This window comes from Salmo salar, chromosome ssa02 (genome assembly GCF_905237065.1).
Source record: "Salmo salar chromosome ssa02, Ssal_v3.1, whole genome shotgun sequence".
NCBI classification, from domain to species: domain Eukaryota; kingdom Metazoa; phylum Chordata; class Actinopteri; order Salmoniformes; family Salmonidae; genus Salmo; species Salmo salar.
In genome coordinates, this window is record NC_059443.1 from 930,277 (window position 1) to 949,109 (window position 18,833).

Below are 18,833 nucleotides of genomic sequence, written 5' to 3' on the forward strand. Positions count from 1 at the left end.
ACTGACTGGAGGAACTAGACATGACCACAGTCCTTTACAGTTACAACCTGACTGACTGGAGGAAACATGACCACAGTCCTTTACAGTTACAACCTGACTGACTGGAGGAGACATGACCACAGTCCTTTACAGTTACAACCTGACTGACTGGAGGAGACTAGACATGACCACAGTCCTTTACAAGTTACAACCTGACTGACTGGAGGAAACATGACCACAGTCCTTTACAGTTACAACCTGACTGACTGGAGGAGACAACATGACCACAGTCCTTTACAGTTACAACCTGACTGACTGGAGGAGACAGACATGACCACAGTCCTTTAGCAGTTACAACCTGACTGACTGGAGGAAACATGACCACAGTCCCTTTACAGTTACAACCTGACTGACTGAGGAAACACGACCACAGTCCTTTACAGTTACAACCTGAATGACTGGAGGAGACTAGACATGACCACAGTCCTTTACAGTTACAACCTGACTGACTGGAGGGAGACTGACATGACCACAGTCCTTTACAGTTACAACCTGACTGACTGGAGGAGACATGACCACAGTCCTTTACAGTTACAACCTGACTGACTGGAGGAGACTGACATGACCACAGTCCTTTACAGTTACAACCTGACTGACTGGAGGAGACTAGACATGACCACAGTCCTTTACAGTTACAACCTGACTGACTGGAGGAGACATGACCACAGTCCTTTACAGTTACAACCTGACTGACTGGAGGAAACATGACCACAGTCCTTTACAGTTACAACCTGACTGACTGGAGGAGACTAGACATGACCACAGTCCTTTACAGTTACAACCTGACTGACTGGAGGAGACATGACCACAGTCCTTTACAGTTACAACCTGACTGACTGGAGGAGACTAGACATGACCACAGTCCTTTACAGTTACAACCTGACTGACTGGAGGAAACATGACCACAGTCCTTTACAGTTACAACCTGACTGACTGGAGGAGACTAGACATGACCACAGTCCTTTACAGTTACAACCTGACTGACTGGAGGAGACTAGACATGACCAAAAATAACCCAAAATAGTTCTACCTGGAACCAAAAAGGGTTCTTCAAAGGTTTCTCCTATGAGGACAGCCTAAGCGTGTACTATATATATTCGTTGGCTATGTCATAGCTACGTTAGTCAACAATAAATAATAAACAATAAATAACAATTCATCTGCAACAATTACAAGTTAATTAGTGTTGATGGTGATTTATGAACCAAAACAGGGACAAGAAACATATGCTACATTGCCCACTAATCTGATAAAGGTAGATATCTGGTCTCCTTTATGGCTCTAATGTAACATCCCGGCCATAGAGAGGGTTTTTATTTCTTTATTTTGGTTAGGCCAGCGTGTTACATTGTTCTATGTTCTTTTCTATGTTTTTTTGTATTTCTTTGTTTTGGGCCGTGTGTGGCTCCCAATCAGGCACAGCTGAAGTTCGTTGTTGTTGATTGGGAGTCACACATAAGGGGCATGTTTTTCCTTTGGGTTTTGTGGGTAATTGTATTTTGTTAGTGTGTTTTCCTAACAGAACTGTTTGCTGTCGTCTTTTGTTTATTTTTGTAGTGTTTTCTTTTTCATTAAAACACTAATGATGAACACGTCCTCCGCTGCGTATTGGTCCACCTTTTTCCGACGATGGCTTCTCTGTTTCATCTGACGACGAAGATCATCTAATCTGATAGTGGTAGATGTCTAGTCTCCTTTATGGCTCTAATCTGATAGTGGTAGATGTCTAGTCTCCTTTATGGCTCTAATCTGATAGTGGTAGATGTCTAGTCTCCTTTATGGCTCTAATCTGATAGTGGTAGATGTCTAGTCTCCTTTTATGGCTCTAATCTGATAGTGGTAGATGTCTAGTCTCCTTTATGGCTCTAATCTGATAGTGGTAGATGTCTAGTCTCCTTTATGGCTCTAATCTGATAGTGGTAGATGTCTAGTCTCCTTTATGGCTCTAATCTGATAGTGGTAGATGTCTAGTCTTTTTTATGGCTCTAATCTGATAGTGGCTTTATGGCTCAGACCAGCACATAATTTATGCACACACACACACACACACACACACACACACACACACACACACACACACACACACACACACACACACACACACACACACACACACACACACACACACACACACACACACACACACACACAGAGAGAAATCAGCTCAGTCAGATCCAGCTCATGCGCTTCATCAGTAACAGATTTTAATTTAGAATAGAAAATTAATCTGTTTAAGCAAAAAATGTTATTGCATCAAACCGAATCGTTTCTCACTAAAACGTATCGTTCCTGTATGGTATTTGAACCCATATATCTATGCTTATCCCTAGCACATAGGGTTAAGACCTCATCCCTAACACATAGGGTTAAGACCTCATCCCTAACACATAGGGTTAAGACCTCATCCCTAACACATAGGGTTAAGACCTCATCCCTAAACATAGGGTTAAGACCTCATCCCTAACACAGATTTAACTTACAAAAATATTGAATCTGAAATTGGGATTTTATTTTAGGAATAAGGCCTGTTTTTCTTTTGAAGCCAGAAGGAGGCTAGTATCAGCTACATTTATGCCTTTACTAGACTATGGGGATATTTTATATATGAATGCTTCCGCTCAGTGTTTGAGATAAATTGACACCCTTTACCATGGCACTTTGAGATTTATTTTAAACTGCAAAACCTTTATGCACCACTGCACTTTATATACCAGGGGTTGGCTGGCCTTCTCTAGTCACTCGTAGGCTCAGTCACTGGTATACTTTTATTTACAAAGTCATTTTGGGTTTATTACCGTTTTATTTGGGCATTTTTATTGTTCAGAAATGTGGTGGGTCGTCTCTTCGTTCGCTGGACTTTATCCGGCTAACTGTTCCAAATGTCCGAACTGAATTTGGTAAAAGGGCTTTTAGGTTCTCTGCTCCATCGTCTTGGAACGCCTTACAAAATACTTTTAAACTGGAAGAACTTGTCCCGATTGGTGTTTTTAAATCACTGATGAATGATCTTGAGACTGATTCCCTGACCTGTCAATGTTTTTAATTTGCTGTTTTTGATTTTGTTAAACTCGTGTGAATTCAATGGTTTTTATTAGATTACTTGTGGTTTGTCTGTAATTCTTGTAATGACTTGGTGCTGCATATCTTGGCCAGGACGCTCTTGAAAAAGAGATTTTAAATCTCAATGAGCCCTTCCTGGTTAAATAAAGGTTAAATTAAACATTTTAAATAGGGTTAAGACCTCATCCCTAACACACAGGGTTAAGACCTCATCCCTAACACATAGGTTTAAGACCTCATCCCTAACACATAGGGTTTAGACCTCATCCCTAACACACAGGGTTAATGACCTCATCCCTAACACATCGGGCTAAGACCTCATCCCTAACACATAGGGCTAAGACCTCATCCCTAACACATAGGGTTAAGACCTCATCCCTAACACATAGGGTTAAGACCTCATCCCTAACACATAGGGTTAAGACCTCATCCCTAACACATAGGGTTAAGACCTCATCCCTAACACATAGGGTTAAGACCTCATCCCTAACACATCGGGCTAAGACCTCATCCCTAACACATAGGGCTAAGACCTCATCCCTAACACACATCGGGTTAAGACCTCATCCCTAACACACAGGGTTAAGATTTATTGGAATGTCCTCTTGTTTTGAGCAGTGTTTATATTCCCCCTCTGTTAAGAGGAGCTGTGGCCTATACCACTCCTCCATCCTGCTAACCAGTCACAGTCACTTGAGCAGTTAATTAGCTAGCTGTAATTGTTGTCTCTGCCCAGAAAGGATCTTTTCCTGCTAACTCATTTAATGGGACTTTAAGTCCACCATAGTCATTATGTTCTGAAGCAGGACGTTATTCCCACGCCTCAATCAATAAAGGTTCGTCCCAAATGGCACCCTATTCCTACATATATAGTGCGCTACTTTTAAAACCAGAGCATCGAGGTGCTATTTAGGACGCAGTTAATGTCTTTACCACAGGAGGTTGGTGGCACTTCAATTGGGGAGGACGGGCTCGTGGTAACGGCTGTTAATGAGTGGAATGGTAGCAAACACGTTTTCAATGTGTTTGATGCCATTTTCATTCACATCGTTTCCAGACATTATTATGAGCTGTCCTCCCCTCACCAGCCTCCTCTGGTCTTTACAATGCAGAGAAATGAGAATATGTCACTGTGTGACACTACGGCTGGTTCCCAGAAACACTTACTAGTCGAAATGCCGACACGTTGTTTTCTGAGTTGTGTGTATGTCCTTGTGTGTGTATGTCCTTGTGTGTGTTAACTCCAGGATGGTCTCCATAATGTGTGTTAACTCTAGGATGGTCTCCATAATGTGTGTTAACTCTAGGATGGTCTCCATAATGTGTGTTAACTCTAGGATGGTCTCCATAATGTGTGTTAACTCTAGGATGGTCTCCATAATGTGTGTTAACTCCAGGATGGTCTCCATAATGTGTGTTAACTCTAGGATGGTCTCCATAATGTGTGTTAACTCTAGGATGGTCTCCATAATGTGTGTTAACTCTAGGATGGTCTCCATAATGTGTGTTAACTCTAGGATGGTCTCCATAATGTGTGTTAACTCTAGGATGGTCTCCATAATGTGTGTTAACTCTAGGATGGTCTCCATAATGTGTGTTAACTCTAGGATGGTCTCCATAATGTGTGTTAACTCTAGGATGGTCTCCATAATGTGTGTTAACTCTAGGATGGTCTCCATAATGTGTGTTAACTCTAGGATGGTCTCCATAATGTGTGTTAACTCTAGGATGGTCTCCATAATGTGTGTTAACTCCAGGATGGTCTCCATAATGTGTGTTAACTCTAGGATGGTCTCCATAATGTGTGTTAACTCTAGGATGGTCTCCATAATGTGTTAACTCTAGGATGGTCTCCATAATGTGTGTTAACTCTAGGATGGTCTCCATAATGTGTGTTAACTCTAGGATGGTCTCCATAATGTGTGTTAACTCTAGGATGGTCTCCATAATGTGTGTTAACTCTAGGATGGTCTCCATAATGTGTGTTAACTCTAGGATGGTCTCCATAATGTGTGTTAACTCTAGGATGGTCTCCATAATGTGTGTTAACTCTAGGATGGTCTCCATAATGTGTGTTAACTCTAGGATGGTCTCCATAATGTGTGTTAACTCTAGGATGGTCTCCATAATGTGTGTTAACTCTAGGATGGTCTCCATAATGTGTGTTAACTCTAGGATGGTCTCCATAATGTGTGTTAACTCTAGGATGGTCTCCATAATGTGTGTTAACTCTAGGATGGTCTCCATAATGTGTGTTAACTCTAGGATGGTCTCCATAATGTGTGTTAACTCTAGGATGGTCTCCATAATGTGTGTTAACTCTAGGATGGTCTCCATAATGTGTGTTAACTCCAGGATGGTCTCCATAATGTGTGTTAACTCTAGGATGGTCTCCATAATGTGTGTTAACTCTAGGATGGTCTCCATAATGTGTGTTAACTCTAGGATGGTCTCCATAATGTGTGTTAACTCTAGGATGGTCTCCATAATGTGTGTTAACTCTAGGATGGTCTCCATAATGTGTGTTAACTCTAGGATGGTCTCCATAATGTGTGTTAACTCTAGGATGGTCTCCATAATGTGTGTTAACTCTAGGATGGTCTCCATAATGTGTGTTAACTCTAGGATGGTCTCCATAATGTGTGTTAACTCTAGGATGGTCTCCATAATGTGTGTTAACTCTAGGATGGTCTCCATAATGTGTGTTAACTCCAGGATGGTCTCCATAATGTGTGTTAACTCTAGGATGGTCTCGATAATGTGTGTTAACTCTAGGATGGTCTCCATAATGTGTGTTAAATCTAGGATGGTCTCCATAATGTGTGTTAACTCTAGGATGGTCTCCATAATGTGTGTTAACTCTAGGATGGTCTCCATAATGTGTGTTAACTCTAGGATGGTCTCCATAATGTGTGTTAACTCTAGGATGGTCTCCATAATGTGTGTTAACTCTAGGATGGTCTCCATAATGTGTGTTAACTCTAGGATGGTCTCCATAATGTGTGTTAACTCTAGGATGGTCTCCATAATGTGTGTTAACTCTAGGATGGTCTCCATAATGTGTGTTAACTCTAGGATGGTCTCCATAATGTGTGTTAACTCCAGGATGGTCTCCATAATAATACAACCTGTTTATCCCTCTCTGTCTTCTCCTCCACTCTATAATTCTCTGGCAGGTTTTGATCTGTCTCACTGCGAGGATCCCGGGTGCCTCAGTTTGGGTTCAAAGTCAGCGACCAGGGGCACTTCGCTGGCAGTGCCATCACGTACGGCTGCGACCAAGGTTATTCCCTGCACGGAAGTGGCATACTCAAGTGCATGACCCGAGAGAGAAGAGCATGGGACAACCACCTCCCCTCATGCATAGGTAATCCTGTCTTGTCCCCCTCTTTCTTTCAATCGCTCTCTCTCTCTATCTCTCTCGTTCTATCCATCTCCCTCCCTCCCTCCCTCCCTCCCTCCCTCCCTCCCTCCCTCCCTCCCTCCCTCCCTCCCTCCCTGTCTCTCTCTCTCTCTCTCTCTCTCTCTCCATCTCTCTCTCGTTCTATCCATCTCTCTCTCTCTCTCTCTCCATCTCTCTCTCGTTCTATCCATCTCTCTCTCTCTCTCTCTCTCTCTCTCTCTCTCTCTCTCTCTCTCTCTCTCTCTCTCTCTCGTTCTCTCTCTCTCTCTCTCTCTCGCTCTCTCTCTCCCTCTCGCATCCTTTTTATCTGGCAGCCCATATTAGTATACAGTCCAATCAGACAGTCAACATTGCTGAGCTCAGTGTTAATCCCAGGGATTTAGTCCTACATGATTTCCACTTAATTGGACTGTTGGAAAAACGTTCCGCTTTTCATTTAGTTGGAGAAGACAAATAGCTCTCATGTTTTGTTCAGAATAATTGATCCTTGTGAATGGGGGTGATGCCAGCTGATTCTTTATGTTAAGTGGTCTTGATGCCAGCTGATTATGTTAAATGGTCGTGATGCCAGTTGATTCTTTATGTTAAATGGTCTTGATGCCAGCTGATTCTTCATGTTAAATGGTCTTGATGCCAGCTGATTCTTCATGTTAAATGGTCGTGATGCCAGCTGATTATGTTAAATGGTCTTGATGCCAGCTGATTCTTCATGTTAAATGGTCGTGATGCCAGTTGATTCTTTATGTTATATGGTCTCGATGCCAGCTGATTCTTTATGTTAAATGGTCTTGATGCCAGCTGATTCTTCATGTTAAATGGTCTTGATGCCAGTTGATTCTTTATGTTAAATGGTCGTGATGCCAGTTGATTCTTCATGTTAAATGGTCGTGATGCCAGCTGATTATGTTAAATGGTCGTGATGCCAGCTGATTCTTCATGTTAAATGGTCGTGATGCCAGCTGATTCTTCATGTTAAATGGTCGTGATGCCAGCTGATTCTTTATGTTAAATGGTCTTGATGCCAGCTGATTCTTCATGTTAAATGGTTGATGAGTGTTGATGCCAGCTGATTCTTCATGTTAAATGGTCGTGATGCCAGTTGATTCTTTGTTAAATGATGCCGCTATTTTAAATGGTATGCCTGATTCTTCATGTTAAATGGTCGTGATGCCAGCTGATTCTTTATGTTAAATGGTCGTGATGCCAGTTGATTCTTCATGTTAAATGGTCGTGATGCCAGCTGATTATGTTAAATGGTCGTGATGCCAGCTGATTCTTCATGTTAAATGGTTGTGATGCCAGCTGATTCTTCATGTTAAATGGTCGTGATGCCAGCTGATTCTTCATGTTAAATGGTCGTGATGCCAGCTGATTCTTCATGTTAAATGATCGTGATGCCAGCTGATTCTTCATGTTAAATGGTCTCGATGCCAGATTTCTGCTTTATTGCATTGTAGTGTTTTCAAATAATTAACTCATCACGTTTTATTATTTACTTCCTTTTGAGTGATATGAAAACATTTAAATGTCTCTTTTTAGAAGCTCATTGATTAATGCATGTCTAGCCAAATCATCCATACTTGCCGTATTCCATCCCTTCCGTCAGTGATCAGTGTTACATGTGTAGATTGCTGCATTAGGTTCAATCCATGCAAGGCAAGGAGGACAAACTGCTCAAGTTATTAGCTTGAATCTAGCAGGTGTAGTGTGTCTGCAGTGTCTTGTGCTGATAGATTATGGTAAAAATGGACATAAACATTCTGCAGGTGTAGCTACAGAATGGCTCTATAAATGCCATGGAGCTTTGGTTTCTCTATTTAACATGTATTTATTCAGGAATATGTTCTGTGAGCTACTATTGTATTCTTTTTTATGCAGTGTTTTGGTTGTTAAACAGTGGCTAGCCTAAAGAGCTGGAGCTAACACTTCACTGATAGGAAGTCTTTTATCCAGCTTGAATAACAAATGGTTTTCAACAGGTAGAGAGAGAGAGAGAGAGAGAGAGAGAGAGAGAGAGAGAGAGAGAGAGAGAGAGAGAGAGAGAGAGAGAGAGAGAGAGAGAGAGAGAGAGAGAGAGAGGAGAGAGAGATTCTTGTGTATGCAGTCTTTTGGTTGTTTAACAGTGTCTGGCTTAAAGAGCTGGAGCTAACACTGTTTTGACAGGAAGTCTTTTATCCAGCTTGAATAACAAATCATTTTCAACAGGTACAGAGAGTTTATTGTATGTAAAACAGAGAGAGATAGAGCTTCAGAGAGAGAGAGAGAGAAACACGAGAGAGGGACTGCTAATTATCAAAATCCAGAAAAGAGCCGTTAAATTCTACAACCACCTAAAAGGAAGTGATTACCAAACCTTCCATAACAAAGCCATCACCTACAGAGAGATGAACCTGGAGAAGAGTCCCCTAAGCAAGCTGGTCCTGGGGCTCTGTTCACAAACACAAACAGACCCCACAGAGCCCCAGGACAGCAACACAATTAGACCCAACCAAATCATGAGAAAACAGAAAGATAATTACTTGACAAATTGGAAGGAATTTACAAAAAAACAGAGCAAACTGCAATGCTATTTGGCCCTAATCAGAGAGTAGAATACCTGACCAACATGACTGACCCCAAATTAAGGAAAGCTTTGACTATGTACAGACTCAGTGAGCATAGCCTTGCTATTGAGAAAGGCCGCCGTAGGCAGACCTGGCTCTCAAGAGAAGACAGGCTATGTGCACACTGCCCACAAAATGAGGTGGAAACTGAGCTGCACTTCCTAACCTCCTGCCCAATGTATGACCATATTAGAGACACATATTTCCCTCAGATTACACAGATCCTCAAAGAATTCGAAAACAAATCAAATTTTGATAAGCTCCCATATCTACTGGGTGAAATACCACAGACTGCCATCACAGCAGCAAGATGTGTGACCTGTTGCCACAAGAAAAGGGCAACCAGTGAAGAAAAACACCATTGTTAATACAACCTATATTTATGTTTATTTATTTTCCCTTCTGTACTTTAACTATTTGCACATCCTTACAACACTCTACATAGAAATGCCTCTATTCTTTTGGAACTTTTGTGAGTGTAATGTTTACTGTACATTTTTATTGTTTATTTCACTTTTGTTTATTATCTATTTCACTTGCTTTGGCGATGTACACATATGTTTCCCATGCCAATAAAGCCCCTTAAATTGAAATTGAGAGAGAGAGAGAGAGAGAGAGAGAGAGAGAGAAGAGAGAGAGAGAGAGAGAGAGAGAGAGAGAGAGAGAGAGAGAGAGAGAGAGAGATGTTGATGAGATGGCTTCCTTACCACTTCGATACCTGTTATGGTTCTGTTGTTAGATTGTCATTTATCCAATAATGAAATGTGGATAGTTTATCAGTGATTTTGATGATAACCAGGACAATAGCTGAGAAATTCATATGTGCAGTGGTGAGTCTCTCTCCCACAGACCAGGACCAGGCACATTTATATTTTCTGGACAGTCTTTTAAAGGTAATTAATGGCGTCATTAAGAGGCATAATTTAGGCGAAACACGTTTTGCATTTCTAAGTACTTTAGGTACTGTTGTCTACCGCACACCATTCCATTACCAGGTACAAGGAGAAAGGGGCTTTACTCCAGGCAAGGATTTACTAACTGCTAGTCATTTGTATTCAGATCTCTATTCTGTTTTTGTTTTCTCTGTGTTGAATAACTGGGAATAGTCTGATTTGAGAAGTCTGGCAGGTGTGTATGCATGTATTTTCTTTAATACATTTTCCCTCAAGGGAAATGTTCTGTTGTTTAGATGTTGGATGTTGACAAGGTCGGATGACCTGTTAGTGACCTGTTTTTGGTGTGTGTGTGTGTGTGTGTGTTTCTGTGTGCGTGTGTGTGCCTGCAGCGGAGTGTGGCGGTAGGTTCAAAGGTGAGTCTACAGGGCGCATCCTGTCTCCTGGATATCCCTTTCCTTACGACAACAACCTGCACTGTACCTGGACCATCACAGTCAACTCTGGCAACATCGTCAGGTAGCTACTTCAAATATAGAATTGGAATTGAATATTATCTTCTTACCACAAAACTAATAGGCAAATTGGGGTACCCTTGTCTGGTACCATACAGAACAATTTCTAAATTAATTTCTTACAAAAGAGTCCTGCTGTTGTTTCAGATAACATCATGTCAAATATTTACTTACTTTGATTATTTCATTATGATTCATAATGCACAGTATGCATCAGAGTTTCCCTTAGCCGGTAATTGCCGGCTTTTGTCCGATTAAAAAAATAAATAAGAAAAGCCGATAAGTAATTGTTGCAAGCCAAATTGAGTGGGAGAAAAAAACAATCCCATTGCAAAACATTGCTTTGTATTCATTGTTGGAAATATCAGTCGATGGAAAAACATTTGACCGGCATGCTTATCGGTCTATAGGTCAATTTGCAACATGTGTATAATTAAATTGGGGCGTGTGTATTTTTGTTAGTCATCATGTTTCTTATTTATCTCATGAGCACAGCATACAGAGCCTATTTTGAGCTGATTATCACTTGTCAGACAGCTCCAGGTCCTGCAGCTCCTCAGCTCGTTGCTCCTGGCAATATCCGACCATAGAAATGCGCAAACAGTTATTTTATAACGACTTCCTCATATGCCATTGTAACCAACATTTCTCTCCTGTTCTATTGTTTTTTTTTTTATAAGCGTTCTTTCATTTGTTCAGAAGTTAAAGACACAATCCTAGTGTTATTAGCAACCCATCCTAGTTGATGCATCTTTAGATCTCCCCCTCTTTCTTAGTTTATAACTGAGATCTCTGTCACATTTGAAACCGTTCACATCAGGGTGCGCTGTTAAGAATGGTGTTTTTCCCACGAATTGTATTTTAGGAAAATGTTTGAAAGTGATGTTTTATTGGTCAGCTTCATTACAGGAAGTTTTACACGTTCTATAAAGATGAATTACCATAATCTAAATATGATTTCTGTCATTCATTCTGAGTACCGTGTGATGGACAGCCTAATGGGTTACGCTAACCAAATGATTATGGGTCAGATAATTTACTAAAAATGTCCGGTAAATTAAAATCTTCCCAGTCACCTTGTCCGCCGGCACATTTTGCACAACGAAAACCCTGGTACTCATCTCCCTTTTTACCATGAAATTAAAATGAATTATTATTTTATTTTTTTAAATGGGGCATCCTTGTCTGTTACTTCACATATCAGTGCATTACAAAACATAGCCATCTGCATTTCCAGATATTGTTAATACTTAGTCAGAACCATGTAATTAAAGATTCAAAATACATAGTTGGTGACTGCCTGTAGAGGTACTGTATGCCTGTAGCCGCCTGACTGTGGACTTGGTTTGTCTCATCGGATCCCGGTCCTTCCCAACTAGCCCTCCAGTTCCTGGCACCAGTCAAATGGAGGATGTGAATAGTTTTCACATGGTTTGTCCTGCCAGACATAGGCGATAGAGTAAACAGAAAATGCACACAACCTCAAGCGAATACAAATAGAATATGAAGAATTTATGATTTGAAATTGGTGTTGTCTTGGCCAAATCTGTTTATGTTTCATCCGATTTAAATCCCTTCCTCCCTAAGCCTCCAGTTCCTGGCGTTCGACACGGAGGCATCTCACGACATCCTGGAGGTTTGGGACGGACCAGCAGAAAATGAGATGTCTCTGAGGGAGGTGTCTGGCTCCCTGCTCCCCGAGGGGATTCACAGCACCCTCAACGTCGTCACCATTCAGTTCCAGACTGACTTCTACATCACCAAGTCTGGCTTCGCCATCGACTTCTCAAGTGAGTGTTTCAAGAAAATACCTGTCCGTTTCTTGAGTGACAAGAAAGAATAGCATTTATTTATTCTATTTACCTTCAACTCTGTAATAGTTGGTCTCATATGAACTGGGAAGCCAACTGGTCTCATATGTCTGCTGCGTGTCCTTCAGCTGTTGTGTAATGTCATGTCTGCTGTGTGTCCTTCAGCTGTAGTATAATGTCATGTCTACTGTGTATCCTTCAGCTGTTGTGTCATGTCATGTCTGCTGTGTGTCCTTCAGCTGTTGTGTCATGTCATGTCTGCTGCGTGTCCTTCAGCTGTTGTGTCATGTCATGTCTGCTGTGTGTCCTTCAGCTGTTGTGTCATGTCATGTCTGCTGCGTGTCCTTCAGCTGTTGTGTCATGTCATGTCTGCTGCGTGTCCTTCAGCTGTTGTGTAATGTCATGTCTGCTGTGTGTCCTTCAGCTGTTGTGTAATGTCATGTCTGCTGTGTGTCTTTCAGCTGTTGTGTCATGTCATGTCTGCTGTGTATCCTTCAGCTGTTGTGTCATGTCATGTCTGCTGTGTGTCCTTCAGCTGTTGTGTCATGTCATGTCTGCTGTGTGTCCTTCAGCTGCAGTATAATGTCATGTCTGCTGTGTGTCCTTCAGCTGCAGTGTAATGTCATGTCTGCTGTGTATCCTTCAGCTGTTGTGTAATGTCATGTCTGCTGTGTGTCCTTCAGCTGTTGTGTAATGTCATGTCTGCTGTGTGTCCTTCAGCTGTTGTGTCATGTCATGTCTGCTGTGTGTCCTTCAGCTGCAGTATAATGTCATGTCTGCTGTGTGTCCTTCAGCTGTTGTATCATGTCATGTCTGCTGTGTGTCCTTCAGCTGCAGTATAATGTCATGTCTGCTGTGTGTCCTTCAGCTGCAGTATAATGTCATGTCTGCTGTGTGTCCTTCAGCTGTTGTGTCATGTCATGTCTGCTGTGTGTCCTTCAGCTGTTGTGTCATGTCATGTCTGCTGTGTGTCCTTCAGCTGCAGTATAATGTCATGTCTGCTGTGTGTCCTTCAGCTGCAGTATAATGTCGTGTGCTGTGTGTCCTTCAGCTGCAGTATAATGTCATGTCTGCTGTGTATCCTTCAGCTGCAGTATAATGTCGTCTGCTGTGTGTCCTTCAGCTGCAGTATAATGTCATGTCTGCTGTGTGTCCTTCAGCTGCAGTATAATGTCGTGTGCTGTGTGTCCTTCAGCTGCAGTATAATGTCATGTCTGCTGTGTGTCCTTCAGCTGCAGTATAATGTCATGTCTGCTGTGTGTCCTTCAGCTGCAGTATAATGTCATGTCTGCTGTGTGTCCTTCAGCTGCAGTATAATGTCATGTCTGCTGTGTGTCCTTCAGCTGCAGTATAATGTCATGTCTGCTGTGTATCCTTCAGCTGCAGTATAATGTCATGTCTGCTGTGTGTCCTTCAGCTGCAGTATAATGTCATGTCTGCTGTGTGTCCTTCAGCTGCAGTATAATGTCATGTCTGCTGTGTGTCCTTCAGCTGCAGTATAATGTCATGTCTGCTGTGTGTCCTTCAGCTGCAGTATAATGTCATGTGCTGTGTGCCTCCAGGTTCAGTGGCGACAGCCTGCAGAGATCCAGGCATGCCTATGAACGGCAGTCGTAACGGAGAGGGGAGAGAACCAGATGACACGGTGACCTTTTCCTGTGATCCAGGATATGAGCTGCAGGGAGAGAGCAAGATCACCTGCATCCAGGTGGACAACAGATACTACTGGCAGCCCAGCCCTCCCAGCTGCATTGGTGAGGATTTACTACTGTACTGTACTGATCTATACTATACTGATCTATACTATACTGATCTATACTATACTGATCTATACTATACTGATCTACACTATACTGATCTACATTAAATTTAACTGGTTTATCAGCCCTCCCAGCTATATTGGTGGGGCTGTACATTAAATATAACTGGTTTATCAGCCCTCCCAGCTGTATTGGTGGGGCTGTACATTAAATATAACTGGTTTATCAGCCCTCCCAGCTGTATTGGTGAGGCTGTACATTAAATATAACTGGTTTATCAGCCCTCCCAGCTGTATTGGTGGGGCTGTACATGAAATATAACTGGTTTATCAGCCCTCCCAGCTGTATTGGTGGGACTGTACATGAAATATAACTGGTTTATCAGCCCTCCCAGCTGTATTGGTGGGGCTGTACATTAAACGCTACAGGGAATATAACTTTGGTTGTTCTGTTTGCATCGGAAGGGGTTTGAAAGACAGGCTCCTGGAAATTGAAGGAGGGGTTATTCTGTATAACATCACGACGAGAGTTATTCTGTCCTCAGGCTGTATCAGCGAGCCTTTAAATGTCAGGTCTTCCTTCTAAAAGAGGTCTTCTGACCTCACTGGGACTTCCTGGATAAATAAAGGATAAATCAAATAAAAACATCTATGATAAAATAATATATATATATATATATTACTACTAGGAATATAACTGTGTTTATTCTGCGCACCTTTCTGCAATAGTGGGGCTTTAAAAGGTCCTTTTTCAACCCAGTTTTGGTGAATCCCTGAGGATTTGGTTGAGAAAGGCTGCTGCTAATGAAACACTACAGGGGATAAAACAGGGGTCAGTCTACTAACTGTATTAATGAAACACTACGGGGGATATAACAGGGGTCAGTCTGTCCTACTAACTGTATTAATGAAACACTACAGGGGATATAACAGGGGTCAGTCTACTAACTGTATTAATGAAACACTACAGGGGATATAACAGGGGTCAGTCTACTAACTGTATTAATGAAACACTACAGGGGATATAACAGGGGTCAGTCTGTCCTACTAACTGTATTAATGAAACACTACAGGGTGATATAACAGTGGGTCAGTCTGCCTACTAACTGTATTAATGAAACACTACAGGGGATATAACAGGGGTCAGTCTGCCTACTAACTGTATTAATGAAACACTACAGGGGATAAAACAGGGGTCAGTCTGTCCTACTAACTGTATTAATGAAACACTACAGGGGATATAACAGAGGTCAGTCTGTCCTACTAACTGTATTAATGAAACACTACAGGGGCATATAACAGGGGTCAGTCTCCTACTAACTGTATTAATGAAACACTACAGGGGATAAAACAGGGGTCAGTCTGCCTACTAACTGTATTAATGAAACACTACAGGGGATATAACAGGGGTCAGTCTGTCCTACTAACTGTATTAATGAAACACTACAGGGGATAAAACAGGGGTCAGTCTACTAACTGTATTAATGAAACACTACAGGGGATATAACAGGGGTCAGTCTGTCCTACTAACTGTATTAATGAAACACTACAGGGGATATAACAGGGGTCAGTCTGTCCTACTAACTGTATTAATGAAACACTACAGGGGATATAACAGGGGTCAGTCTGACTAACTGTATTAATGAAACACTACAGGGGATAAAACAGGGGTCAGTCTGTCCTACTAACTGTATTAATGAAACACTACAGGGGATAAAACAGGGGTCAGTCTGTCCTACTAACTGTATTAATGAAACACTACAGGGGATATAACAGGGGTCAGTCTGTCTACTAACTGTATTAATGAAACACTACAGGGGATAAAACAGGGGTCAGTCTACTAACTGTATTAATGAAACACTACAGGGGATATAACAGGGGTTCAGTCTGTCCTACTAACTGTATTAATGAAACACTACAGGGGATAAAACAGGGGTCAGTCTACTAACTGTATTAATGAAACACTACAGGGGATATAACAGGGGTCAGTCTGTCCTACTAACTGTATTAATGAAACACTACAGGGGATAAAACAGGGGTCAGTCTGTCCACTAACTGTATTAATGAAACACTACAGGGGATATAACAGGGGTCAGTCTGTCCTACTAACTGTATTAATGAAACACTACAGGGGATATAACAGGGGTCAGTCTGTCCTACTAACTGTATTAATGAAACACTACAGGGGATATAACAGGGGTCAGTCTGTCCTACTAACTGTATTAATGAAACACTACAGGGGATATAACAGGGGTCAGTCTCCTACTAACTGTATTAATGAAACACTACAGGGGATAAAACAGGGGTCAGTCTACTAACTGTATTAATGAAACACTACAGGGGATAAAACAGGGGTCAGTCTACTAACTGTATTAATGAAACACTACAGGGGATATAACAGGGGTCAGTCTGTCCTACTAACTGTATTAATGAAACACTACAGGGGATATAACAGGGGTCAGTCTGTCCTACTAACTGTATTAATGAAACACTACAGGGGATAAAACAGGGGTCAGTCTGTCCTACTAACTGTATTAATGAAACACTACAGGGGATATAACAGGGGTCAGTCTACTAACTGTATTAATGAAACACTACAGGGGATAAAACAGGGGTCAGTCTGTCCTACTAACTGTATTAATGAAACACTACAGGGGATATAACAGGGGTCAGTCTACTAACTGTATTAATGAAACACTACAGGGGATATAACAGGGGTCAGTCTGTCCTACTAACTGTATTAATGAAACACTACAGGGGATATAACAGGGTGTCTGTCCTACTAACTGTATTAATGAAACACTACAGGGGATATAACAGGGGTCAGTCTGTCCTACTAACTGTATTAATGAAACACTACAGGGGATATAACAGGGGTCAGTCTGTCCTACTAACTGTATTAATGAAACACTACAGGGGATAAAACAGGGGTCAGTCTGTCCTACTAACTGTATTAATGAAACACTACAGGGGATATAACAGGGGTCAGTCTACTAACTGTATTAATGAAACACTACAGGGGATATAACAGGGGTCAGTCTGTCCTACTAACTGTATTAATGAAACACTACAGGGGGATATAACAGGGGTCAGTCTGTCCTACTAACTGTATTAATGAAACACTACAGGGGATAAAACAGGGGTCAGTCTACTAACTGTATTGGTGACACGTACAAATTACACCCTACTAGGGATATTTTCTAGTTTTATTATTCTGTCTGAAAACCACCGGTATGATTAAAGGGGTTAACAGTACCAAGACATATTAAACCACCGGTATGATTAAAGGGGTTAACAGTACCAAGACATATTAAACCACCGGTATGATTAAAGGGGTTAACAGTACCAAGACATATTAAACCACCGGTATGATTAAAGGGGTTAACAGTACCAAGACATATTAAAACCACCGGTATGATTAAAGGGGTTAACAGTACCAAGACATATTAAACCACCGGTATGATTAAAGGGGTTAACAGTACCAAGACATATTAAACCACCGGTATGATTAAAGGGGTTAACAGTACCAAGACATATTAAACCACCGGTATGATTAAAGGGGTTAACAGTACCAAGACATATTAAAACCACCGGTATGATTAAAGGGGTTAACAGTACCAAGACATATTAAACCACCGGTATGATTAAAGGGGTTAACAGTACCAAGACATATTAAACCACCGGTATGATTAAAGGGGTTAACAGTACCAAGACATATTAAAACCACCGGTATGATTAAAGGGGTTAACAGTACCAAGACATATTAAACCACCGGTATGATTAAAGGGGTTAACAGTACCCAAGACATATTAAACCACCGGTATGATTAAAGGGGTTAACAGTACCAAGACATATTAAACCACCGGTATGATTAAAGGGGTTAACAGTACCAAGACATATTAAACCACCGGTATGATTAAAGGGGTTAACAGTACCAAGACATATTAAAACCACCGGTATGATTAAAGGGGTTAACAGTACCAAGACATATTAAACCACCGGTATGATTAAAGGGGTTGACAGTACCAAGACATATTAAACCACCGGTATGATTAAAGGGGTTAACAGTACCAAGACATATTAAACCACCGGTATGATTAAAGGGGTTAACAGTACCAAGACATATTAAACCACCGGTATGATTAAAGGGGTTAACAGTACCAAGACATATTAAACCACCGGTATGATTAAAGGGGTTAACAGTACCAAGACATATTAAACCACCGGTATGATTAAAGGGGTTAACAGTACCAAGACATATTAAACCACCGGTATGATTAAAGGAGTTAACAGTACCAAGACATATTAAACCACCGGTATGATTAAAGGGGTTAACAGTACTGTGACCAAGACATATTAAAACCACTACATTGTGTTGTACTGTATGCTTTGAACATGGTGTGTGTGTGTGTGTGTGTGTGTGTGTGTGTGTGTGTTTCTCCAGCTCCCTGTGGAGGTAATGTAACGGGATCATCAGGATTCATCCTCTCTCCCAACTTCCCCCTCCCCTACCCGCACAGCAAAGACTGTGATTGGCTGATCGCTGTCCACTCAGACTACGTCATATCGCTGGCTTTTATCAGGTAAGGAATGAATGAATGAATGAATGAATGAATGAATGAATAAATGAACGAATGAATGAATGAATAAATGAATGAATGAATAAATGAATGAATGAATGAATAAATAAATGAATGAATAAATGAACGAATAAATGAATGAATGAATGAATGAATGAATGATTCCTTTC

The 18,833-nt window shown here is 41.3% G+C and overlaps 1 protein-coding gene across 1 annotated transcript in view; it reads left to right on the plus strand.

Annotated features, from left to right (window-relative positions):
• The window catches only part of LOC106592657 (CUB and sushi domain-containing protein 3), a 500,234-nt gene that overhangs the window by 203,966 nt on the left and 277,435 nt on the right, over positions 1-18,833 (plus strand). The window contains 6 exon segments of the mRNA XM_045696358.1: positions 6,276-6,305; positions 6,308-6,466; positions 10,391-10,517; positions 12,101-12,303; positions 13,887-14,078; positions 18,528-18,666. Of these exon segments, the coding sequence (XP_045552314.1) occupies positions 6,276-6,305; positions 6,308-6,466; positions 10,391-10,517; positions 12,101-12,303; positions 13,887-14,078; positions 18,528-18,666 (850 nt within the window).